This window comes from Camelina sativa, chromosome 2 (assembly GCF_000633955.1).
Source record: "Camelina sativa cultivar DH55 chromosome 2, Cs, whole genome shotgun sequence".
Taxonomy (NCBI): Eukaryota; Viridiplantae; Streptophyta; class Magnoliopsida; order Brassicales; family Brassicaceae; genus Camelina; species Camelina sativa.
In genome coordinates, this window is record NC_025686.1 from 16,058,036 (window position 1) to 16,069,627 (window position 11,592).

Below are 11,592 nucleotides of genomic sequence, written 5' to 3' on the forward strand. Positions count from 1 at the left end.
AAATGTTGAAGTGGCTAAACTTAAAGTACTAAGATCTATCAAGAAAATTTACAATGTAGACATCAAAGAGTAATCTATCTTACTATTTTTGAGGGTTTGTAAGCGAGAAACAAATCAAAAACTAAGGGTTTGAAATTCCTAAACTTATTTTTAGGGTAATAAAATTAAAATATATTCAACAACTAACTTTATGAAATCAAAAATTCAAGTATCTAATAATAACAAAAAAAAAGTCACCATTAAAATTATCAAAAATTTATGAAATTTGATTTCAAATAGCATAAATTTATGAAACTTAATTTTAAATAACATGTATTAAATTATGAAATCGGGAAAAAAACAAAATATAACAAAAATAAAATAAAAATCCAATCCCGCGGCATAGTGCGGGTCTAACCTAGTTTATCTAATTAAGATATGTGCTAATACATACAATCGGTAGCTTAGCTGGATTGGGTTCTTCGTTCTTGTACGATATGTTTTTTTTCAGAGATTTATATAGTTCATATGTCAACATTTAGACTATTACTAGTATTCAGGTCTGGAAAAACTAATAATCATCCGCTCTTTACCAATGTTTACATTTCATTATTTTAGGCTTTTAGCTCTATTGTGTGACAAGAGAGACCTACTCATGCGGTCATGCCCACACAAAAAAATATCTATGTAAAAATCGTGTGGATACGGTGAATATATATATCGTGAGTTTTGCTGTTTGGACCTTTTGTATTTGCTATCAATATTTTTCACTCAAGAATTTAATTTTAATGTATTTGCTTATTTTGAACTTTTATGTCGTAAATGTTGGGATCAATAATTTAAGGTGACAGAGGCGTGACCCACATGAATGATTTATTTACACAGCTTCGGTTAAAACGATTTAAACCACAAACAATTTAATTTTTGTTTGCCCAAGCAATTGAAATAGATAATGTACGCAGTACCATATATATTTATAAACCACGAGTAGACAATATTTTTTTTTCTTCTTTTTCGACATATTTCAGGAGATCTTTTCGACATAATATAGCTCTTGGAACCAACCTACTAGTTCATTTTACTATGAAAATCTTGTTTATATTATGAATATATCTTATTCGAAGAAATCATCAACCCAAATGATTGTATATCTTCAATACAAAAGTAAACTTTTATACAGATTCATATTTATTTTCAAAAAAAACAACATCAAGTTATAAACCCAAAACGATCACACCAGTATATCAAGGAGAAATAAGTTTCAATTATGCAAAAAAAAAAAAAAAAAAGTTTCAATTATGCATGCATAGCATGGCAAGGATTTCTTACCTGTGCTCAATAGCAATTCTGACGCAGAAACAATGTTTTTTGGGCCTTTTATCATTTTACTAGAGCCCAATTTTATTACTCTTGCTTCACGCAATATTGTTTACAGCCCAATTTCGAGAACATGATTCGATTTAGTCTAATTGTTTATTACAGTACTTTTTATGATTTGCGAAAATATTAAAGGAAATAAAGTAATGATACTTTTGTGAATATCAATATTCAGCATTAATTTTGGTTATTTAATGGCATTCGTTTCCAAAACAGAAAACAAATACTACATTACAGTTTGTACATAAAAATCAGATCCTTGAGCATTTATAAATCTTTCCTTTAATTATTGTGTTTAAAATAATTTATAATTCGAAAATGGGTACTTATTTTTATTTAAGGGATGAATGAACTATGATTGAAATTTGTAAGTAAGAAAATTGGGACAAAAAATATCAGAAACCAAATTTAAGACCCATTATTTATTTTCTATAATCAAAATTTATCACAACTCTGACAAGAAAAAAGTTTTTGGTAATTAATAAATACAATGATTAGATTTTCTCAATCAGATCACATCTATTGTTTCTTCTACCGCTAATAATCTGAATTATATCAACAATTAAGTTACAATTATATTTTCAATAAAAATTTAATATCCCCTATATATTAAAAGAGAAGCATTTTTGAAAAAAAAACTGATGTGTTGTCGTCAGAAAATTTTGTGCCCAATTTATTATTTACCCTTAATATTCTATAATATTACATAATACTGCCATTGTTATTCAATCTATCTACAGAACACAATATTTTGTTCCTATAAATTCTAAACTTGGTAAATATTATTCAAATATTAATAAATATTATCTCCTACATGTTTTTGAAATTATTTCAAAACCTATGTATTATAATATAATAAAAAAGTATCACATGAGATGTAAAAAATATATATTTAAATCATATTTTCAAAAATATAAATAATATTATTTCTTACTGTTTAAAATTTTTTGACCAAAAAAAATTAAAATTAATTTTGAATAAAAGATATTGGAGAAATCTTTAAAAAACAATTTGACGGCATCTTAAATTTATTTTAAACTAAAAATATTAAAACTTATGCCAATCCTAATTTTCAGTTTTCCATATAGAAAATTTATGATATATAAGACTAACGTATATTAAAAATTCCATAATTTCAAAATTAACATATGAGAAAATATAACATCTTATATATATATATATTATTTCTAAAAGATTTCGAGGGACAGGTTATTATAGATAAAAAAAAATTATATCCCTGATGGAGTATGGCTACCGGGACGGGTTTGACCTGCTTAAGAATTTAGGTCATTTGTTTTGAGAAGTTTTAATCTTTTTTATGGTTTTTATCTGTTTTATAATTTACAAGTTTTATACAATTCTGATTAATCATTAATTCGGTAAACGTTAGATCCAGGTATGTTGTTTTGTGAATCTTAATTTTATGCTGAAACTTTTATTATTTCAAAAAACACACACTGAATGAAACCAAACTAATATAAGTTTGAACTGTAAATGATTTAACAAATAATTATATTTATAAATGTAACACTATGTGTATATAATATATTACAAACCTTATAGTAAACATAATTTTTGAAATCAATAACGCACGTATGTGCGGGTCCGTACCTAATACTATCTTAAACAGAATGATGAATGAAAATACTTATAGTACTTTAGCCTTGATACTTGATAGTATTAGATTAGTGATTGAAGAAATATCTTTTTTGTTTTCACTTTAAAAAAATTTGTTTAGCTACCAAAAAAATATTACAGAATTTGAATTTTGTCCCAAAGAAAAACAGAAATAGAATTTGAAATATATATAAACCAAAAAAAAGAAAACAAATAGAACATGCATGCCTTCGTCAGAGTGGACCAAGACGAACGAAAAAAAGATATCATACAAACTAACTTACCATAACTAAAAACATTCTAAAGAGATCCAACGGTTCATATCAATAAAAATAAGATCTGACGATCAGCTTTAATCTATCTCTGAATCTTTAGAAACAAGAACACAAACACTCCTTTTTTAACTCTTTTGTCTGAATGGAAACAAAAGCATGCGACATCTCTGTGTCTTTATCATCTCTCTCCTCTCCTTGAAAAACTGAAACTTTAAAAGCCAGCGATGAAAGAGACGAGATAAAAAAAAAAAAGGTTTAATTCTTTCTCATCTCCCTTTAGCTTCTTCCAGCTTCATCATACACTCGTACTCAAAAGCCAAACCCTAGAAAGATAAATTAAAATGACGGCGACACAAATGCTGCTTCATCTTCTTCTCCTCCCACTTTTCTTCGCTTACTTCAGTAACCTAATCGGAGCAGAGCCCACCACCGACGAGTTACAGACACTGATGGAGGTCAAAACAGAGCTTGACCCAGAAGACAAACACTTAGCTTCATGGAGCATTCGTGGAGATCTGTGTAAAGACTTTGAAGGCGTTGGTTGTGATTGGAAAGGACAAGTTTCTAACATTTCTCTACAAGGGAAAGGCTTGTCTGGTAAAATCTCTCCGAACATTGCAAAGCTTAAACATTTGACGGGTTTGTTCTTGCATTACAATGCTCTTGTCGGAGATATCCCTAGAGAACTTGGTAACTTGTCGGAGCTTACGGATCTTTATCTCAATGTTAATAACCTCTCCGGTTGGATTCCTTCAAGCTTTGGGAAGATGCAAGGCTTGCAAGGTTAGTTTTTTTTATTTAACTTTAATCTTATTCATCGATTAAAATTAAAACCTGTAGTACTATTTAGCAATGTTAGATCTTTGGTTTGTGCAAAGTACTTGTTCCAAGATTAATCAAGGTTCAATGGGAGATTTGAAATCTAGAAATCCGAGCTCCTTGTTTTAGGGGTTTTTTAGTTACTTCACTATTGAATAAGTTTTGAATTGGTAGATGAACTTTAATGCTTTTTTATGATCTGTCTTCGAAAACGTCATTTTCATGTCTTTTTGATAGGATTCTTCTTTTTGTAATTTTCCTCTAATGAAGAATAGTCAATAAATTTATTGCTCACTTTAAAAGATACTAGTACAAACTTTGAATTGGAACCATTATTTGCTTACTGGTCCCAACATAACATGGCCTTGAATTGAAGATACTTGTACTTCTCTTGATTTCATCATTGTTCAATTAGATCGTTGATTCAATTACTCCAAAAAGATTTATATTTGAGATTGAAGTAGTAGAAGGACCAAGTTTCTAATTCTAGAATTCAGTAAGACAAAACTATGTTTCTGATATTGCTAAGCTGATCTTAATTCTAAGTTTGGTCTGTATTGTTGTGTAGTTTTGCAGCTCGGTTACAACAATTTGACAGGGTGCATTCCAAGGGAGCTTGGTTCCCTGAGCAACCTCAGTGTTCTTACTCTTCAATCTAACAAACTCACGGGAGCTATACCCGCGAGTTTAGGGGATTTAAGTGCTCTAGAGCGGCTAGATTTGAGCTACAATCTCTTCTTTGGTTCTGTACCTGAAAGGTTAGCTAACCCTCCTCTGCTTCGAGTTCTCGACATCCGCAACAACTCTCTCACTGGCAGTGTACCTCCTGGTAAGACAAGTGATTCCCTCATTTGTTATGTATATGTTAAGACTTATTTGTGTAGTGTTGTTTCTCATTGTGGTTTATGTTTTCTTTGCACCAATTTGACAGTACTGAAGAGACTTAATGAAGGTTTTGCTTTTGATAACAACTCGAGGTTATGTGGAGCTGAGTTCCCCTCTTTGAAACCTTGCAATGGCTCAGCTCGTCTTGGAGCCAAGCCATTCGGTGCAACTGTGACCAATGTTCCATCCCGAGATATACCACAATCAGATATTCTCCGGTTACCTTGTAATGGAACAAACTGTAATGCTCCTCCAAAATCTCACCAAGGTGCAATCCTTATTGGTTTGGTTGTCTCGACCATTGCCTTGTCTGCTGTTAGCATCCTCTTGTTCACGCATTATCGTAGACGCAAACAGAAGCTTTCAACCGCTTATGAAATGTCGGACACCCGTCTCAACAACTCCGTAGTAGGAGGCTTTAGGAAGAACAATGGTTCTCCATTGGCCAGTCTTGAATATACCAACGGTTGGGATCCACTTTCAGATAACATGAACCTCAGTGTCTTTGCTCAAGAAGTTATCCAGAGCTTTAGATTCAATCTTGAAGAGGTTGAAACCGCTACACAGTATTTCTCAGAAGTGAATTTGCTTGGCAAAAGCAACTTCTCAGCGACTTACAAAGGAATCTTGAGAGATGGTTCTGCTGTAGCGATCAAACGGTTTAGTAAAACCAGTTGTAAATCCGAAGAACCTGAGTTCTTGAAAGGACTCACCATGTTGACGTCTCTGAAACATGAAAACTTGGCAAGACTTAGAGGTTTCTGCTGTTCAAGAGGCCGTAGAGAATGCTTTATCATCTATGATTTTGCTCCCAATGGTAATCTACTGAGCTATCTTGATCTCAAAGATGGTGATACACATGTTCTTGATTGGTCCACAAGAGTTTCCATCGCCAAAGGCATCGCAAAGGGTAAGCCAATTTCTTAGTGTTCTTGATTCCTTCCCTCCACTTGATTTTATTGTTTGCTTATGCTTTTCATGTTTGTGTTTAGGGATTGCTTATCTACATTCATACAAAGGAAGCAAACCCGCATTAGTTCATCAAAACATCTCAGCGGAGAAGGTCCTAATCGACCAACGATACAATCCACTACTCTCAAACTCAGGTCTCCACACGCTCTTGACGAACGACATTGTCTTCTCTGTACTCAAAGACAGTGCAGCAATGGGCTATCTCGCTCCAGAATACACAACAACAGGACGTTTCACGGAGAAAACCGATGTTTACGCTTTCGGGGTTCTTGTGTTTCAGATTATTTCGGGGAAACAGAAAGTTAGGCATCTTGTTAAGCTTGGAACTGAAGCTTGTAGGTTCAATGATTACATCGATCCAAATCTTCAAGGAAGGTTCTTTGAATACGAAGCCACAAAGCTAGCTAGAATCGCGTGGCTATGCACTCATGAATCTCCCATTGAAAGACCATCCGTAGAAGCTGTTGTTCTTGAGCTCGGGAACTGTAGTAGCTGTCTCTGAGAACTCTCCTTGAGGCCAGTTTGTGATGTACCTTAGGAATCAAGGAAGGGTTTGTTAGTCACCTTTTCTTTTCTTGTTGTTTAGGGTTAAGAAAATGTGCTTGTTCCCTTTCCCAGTGACGTTTTAAACTGTTCGATGTGTTGTACCTTTTGTTGGTATGATTTGTTCTGTTAAGCTCTTCAGCCGTAGGACAAGACAATTACATTAACTTAAAAAAAAAAAATCAGTAGATTGTAGATAATTATGGGTACTTCGTCTTATAGATTGAAGCAATGGGCTATAACACGAAGTACCATAATTATGGTCCTTCCACATATTTATTGAACAAAGTCCTTTTAATTACATTTTCAAAGTCTAATTACAGTATTGTCACCATAAAGAAAACTCAAAGAATATGTTCAAAGGAAAAAAAACGGAAACCAATGGGCTAAATTCGTCCAGCAAAAAAGTTCTTAAAATCACCTTACATATTCATCGCAATCTTTCTAACATGATCATTTGATAAGTTATATATATTGATCGATGGTTTGACTCATTGTTATCAAAACGTTGATATATATTGATCGATGGTTTGACTCATAGCTATAATAACTTTGTCAATTGTCATATAAAGGTGTGTATTTGTCAATTGTCATATAAAATGTGCGTATTTGTATGTGCTCGCTTGTATGAGTCATGCCAATACACTTAAACCCTACTCCAAAAATCTTCTCTAATCCTCTAATTGGAAAACAAAAATATTGTTAGGAACATATTAAACTATAAAATTAATTTTTTTTAAAAGTAGATTTTTTTTTTTGGCGTTGGATATTTCTCCTTTGGTAAGATAAACTTAAATTGTTTAAGTTTTTAAAATTATACTTTATAAACCTAGACTTATTTATTTTGGTTTGTTTGTAGACTTTAGTCGGTTTGTAATATTGGCTTGTCAAATTTGGCTTTATATCATAAATAAAAACAGTTGTGACAAAAAAAAATGCAAAAACATTATAACTTCATGTGATTTTACAAAATAATACATGTTAAAAAACTTTAAAATACATGAAAATATACAAATTAAAAAAAGTATTAGCATTATAATAATAAAAATATGAAATACTGCACAAAATATGAAATTATTTTTCTGGGTCGATAAGAAAGCTTATTATCTATATATCAATGGAGTATTGCCAAAAATAAAATTTTTTTAAAAATTCTTAATTTTTATTCCCAACCTAAAATTTTAGTATCAAGGTAGTCTTTGTTTTTCTAATTTTTTATTTGTGTCCTCGAAGTAGTTTTGTTGATAAAAACCTCCACCACAACACCATTGGTATTATAAGAAATAATATACATGGTACTCTGTCAACATAATATCAGATATTATGACTGATAACATTTTTCTAGAAATATTTTAATATTTTATATATTTAAATGTAATTATATTTATTATTTAAAATTTAAAGTATCTATAATATTTATATATATTATAATTGATGGGTAGTTAAAAAAACCCTGTAATATTCAGATTAATTTTCATTGGTATTATGATTAAATGTGATAATAAACTTCTAATTCCTCCCTTTTATTAACTTTCCAACTAGTTATTGGAAATATAAATAAAAAAGTGACTCAATTAGTTTAACAAACTCTATAGGGTACCTTTTTTATTTTTGATATTGAGAATGAATCAATATCAAATTTATAAAGTCACAAATTGGATGTAGATCTGGATACAAAATTATAAATTCAATGAAATTTACATCTGTGAATCCATTTAAGAAATAAAGGTAACATAATTTTAAAGACTTATGTATTGGATAACACAGAAAATATCAAATTTCCCCAAATACTTTTTCCTTGGTCAAAAAAAGGATTATACGAAAATATCTAAAGAAGGAAGAAATAGGTGACGTGGACATTGTATAGCTTCACTAATCCTAACCGTCCAAGTTCTCCTAAACCGCTTGATCGGACGGTATCTAAATAAAAGGAATTTGATCACAGATTTATAAACGAGACTTGTTCTTCTTCTTCTTCCTTCTTCTTGAAAAGCTTTTTTTGTTTTGTTTTGAGTGACGCGTAGAGATGGGGAACACGTATTGTCTCCTCGGTGGATGTATTGATCAAGCGAGCGTCGGTGTGGTTGAACGTTGGGGTCGATTCGAGCATATAGCTGAGCCAGGTTGTCATTTCTTTAACCCTCTCGCTGGTCAATGGCTTGCCGGAGTTTTATCCACTAGGATCAATTCTCTTGATGTCAAGATTGAAACCAAAACTAAGGTTTTGTGAATTGTGATCACTTACTTCTGTTTTGATCTTTGGGAATTTTGTTTTATTATGTATTATTGTTGTAAAAGTGATGTTGAATTAGGTTTGTGTTTTGTTTTGGTTGTTGTTGTAGGATAATGTGTTTGTGCAGCTGGTTTGTTCGATTCAGTACCGTGTAGTGAAAGCTAGTGCTGATGATGCGTTTTATGAGCTTCAAAACCCTAAAGAGCAGATCCAAGCTTATGTCTTTGATGGTACTTTTTTTTTCTACTTCTCTGTAGAGATTTGTTTTTTTTCTTTTTTCTTTTTTTATAATTAGTATTGATTTTTCTTGTATGTTTGTTTTTTGAAATCATAGTGGTTAGAGCTTTGGTCCCAATGATGACGCTAGATGCTCTTTTTGAACAAAAGGGTGAAGTTGCCAAGTCTGTTCTTGAGGAGCTTGAGAAGGTATGAATTGTTGTTCCTTTAATTATCTCATTCATTTGTGTATGTTTAGAGACTCTTTGCTCATAATAAGATAGAAGATATCATTTTGTGAGATTCTTGATGTTTTATCGTGATCCTGCATTTATTCAGAGCCTAATGGATGAATCTGAGCCTTGAGAAAGTGTTTTTGAAGTAGACATGTTATAGACTTTTAATTACTATTCAAGTAGACATGTTTTAGACTTTTAATCTGAGTTCCTGGTAATATAGGTATCAGTTGTGTGAGATTCTTGATGTTTTGTCGTGATCCTACATTTGAGCTCTATATCTAATGGGTGGATTTTGAGCCCTTATGAAGTGTTATCATAGATATGTGTGTATTGCATAGAGAAAACTAGAAAAATGATAACATATAATCCTTCTTTTGGGACTGGTGAAGATTTCTGTAATGGTCATGATTGGAATTGTTTCTGCAGGTGATGGGTGCTTATGGATACAGCATTGAGCACATTCTAATGGTTGACATTCTTCCTGATCCTTCTGTGCGCAAGGCTATGAACGAAATCAATGCAGGTAAAATTTAGTTCCATTACCGGGGAAAATGTTTCCCTACACATTGAAGCATAGAAAAATTTATACTTTTTATGATTATAGGACTCATTGAAGTATGTTTTGTTAAGACTTCTACTTACATTTCTATATTGCTTGTCAAATACTTAAAATGCAGCCCAAAGGCTCCAGCTCGCGAGTGTTTACAAAGGAGAAGCAGAGAAGATTCTCCAAGTGAAGAGAGCTGAAGCAGAAGCGGAAGCCAAATACTTAGGCGGTGTCGGAGTGGCTAGACAGAGGCAGGCAATCACGGACGGATTGAGGGAGAACATATTGAACTTCTCTGACAAAGTAGAAGGCACATCAGCCAAAGAAGTGATGGACTTGATCATGATCACACAGTACTTTGACACTATAAGAGACCTTGGAAATTCCTCAAAGAACACAACAGTGTTTCTTCCTCACGGTCCAGGACATGTGAGGGACATCAGTGACCAGATACGCAATGGTATGATGGAGGCGGCTAGTGCTCAGGTTAGCGAAGTCTAAAGGAAGATTCACTTTGGGGTTGTGAATTGAGTTTGTTTCTTTGGCTTTCTCAGATTATGGTTTAATTTATGTTACACCAGTGTGACTTTGTTGGATTTTGCCTCTCTTTATTTTTTATGGTTTTTATGGTGGTATTATTGTTATTGCAGTATATATAATAACCCAAAGTACTTGAACTCTTATGAAGAGGAACATAAGAAAGTTGAGCCGACGGGCGCCATATGTGGGTTTTAATTCTTTGTGTTTTTCTTGTTTGAGTCATTCTCGTTCTTATAATACCTGACCACAAAAGAATTATTAGTTGTTCATTCGGGGAATCTTACATACATCCCCATCGAAAGATTGGATCAAAGCTGGAACTCTTTAAGAAATCAACTTGTTGATCTTGAATCACTTTCTTCTGGATGCTATATAATGTTTTATGGATTAGAGTAGATTCTTTCTAGTTGAATCTCGAACCGGTTCTTAAATTTGATGAACGCAATCCAAACTCATTTCGAGAAAATGAAAGATGCAAGCCCTTGTGCAGACTATTGAATATAAGTCAAGATGAAAAAGACAATTGATGCGAAGCCTCCTGTTGTGTTGGGTTTAGAATATGAGAAAGATCAAAGATGGTTTGAGGCCGTTGACAAGAAACCTTTAGTTAATGTTGTTGCTTCTCAGATCTTGGTATCAAACTCAAACCACTCTCATTGGTAAGCACAAATTAAAGTCAAAATGGGATAATGATGACAAGGATAAATTCTATAATAATTTTCAGCCTATATATATTCGTCGTTTCCTATAATGAAAGTCTAAACCTTATGTGTTACTGATCAGCTGAGTGTATTTTTATAGTGATTGGCATTGTATGAATGAATATATGGGCCGGAAAAGCAAATTTGACGCGTCCGATAGGTCCGACATTTTGCTTTGATGGGAGACAATGAAGAAAAACATATGGCTAAGCTGTTCTATAATTAGTATAATGCCCAAACCGCAGATAAACTCGGAGATAGAATTCTTGTCGTAATCACTGTCTAAGACAATAATTATATCACCAAGTTTAATTTCTACTAATACAACTTTTTTAATTTCTACCCTAGTCATTTTCTCCCAAAAAAAAAAAAAAATTTACAATCATTCACAACAAAAGCATTTCTAAAATAACATTTAAGTTGACCAGTATGATCTCGTAAGACTCACGCTCGCCTGCTTAATGACTTGTCATTCCCCCAAGGAACATGTACATTACATGTCAAATTTCTCTTATGAGGTTTAAACTATTTTCCCTTCAAAAATCTCTTGCGACTAGTGGTTGCATTACCAATTCAGAGTTCGTATGTATATTTGCATCCATCATGATGTTTACTTTCTTACTTTCCTAAATTATCGCATTACAGTTCT

At 32.5% G+C, this 11,592-nt stretch overlaps 2 protein-coding genes across 2 annotated transcripts; both read left to right on the forward strand.

Moving 5' to 3' along the window:
- On the forward strand, nt 3,398–6,770 carry LOC104726306 (probably inactive leucine-rich repeat receptor-like protein kinase IMK2). Its single transcript, XM_010445139.2, has 4 exons — nt 3,398–4,031; nt 4,636–4,896; nt 4,999–5,862; nt 5,945–6,770. Exons 1-4 carry the CDS (start codon nt 3,590–3,592, stop codon nt 6,424–6,426), a joined length of 2,049 nt encoding a protein of 682 aa, XP_010443441.1. The 5' UTR covers nt 3,398–3,589; the 3' UTR covers nt 6,427–6,770.
- LOC104726315 (hypersensitive-induced response protein 4) lies at nt 8,446–10,440 on the forward strand. Its single transcript, XM_010445151.2, has 5 exons — nt 8,446–8,688; nt 8,810–8,930; nt 9,035–9,126; nt 9,582–9,678; nt 9,833–10,440. Exons 1-5 carry the CDS (start codon nt 8,494–8,496, stop codon nt 10,201–10,203), a joined length of 876 nt encoding a protein of 291 aa, XP_010443453.1. The 5' UTR covers nt 8,446–8,493; the 3' UTR covers nt 10,204–10,440.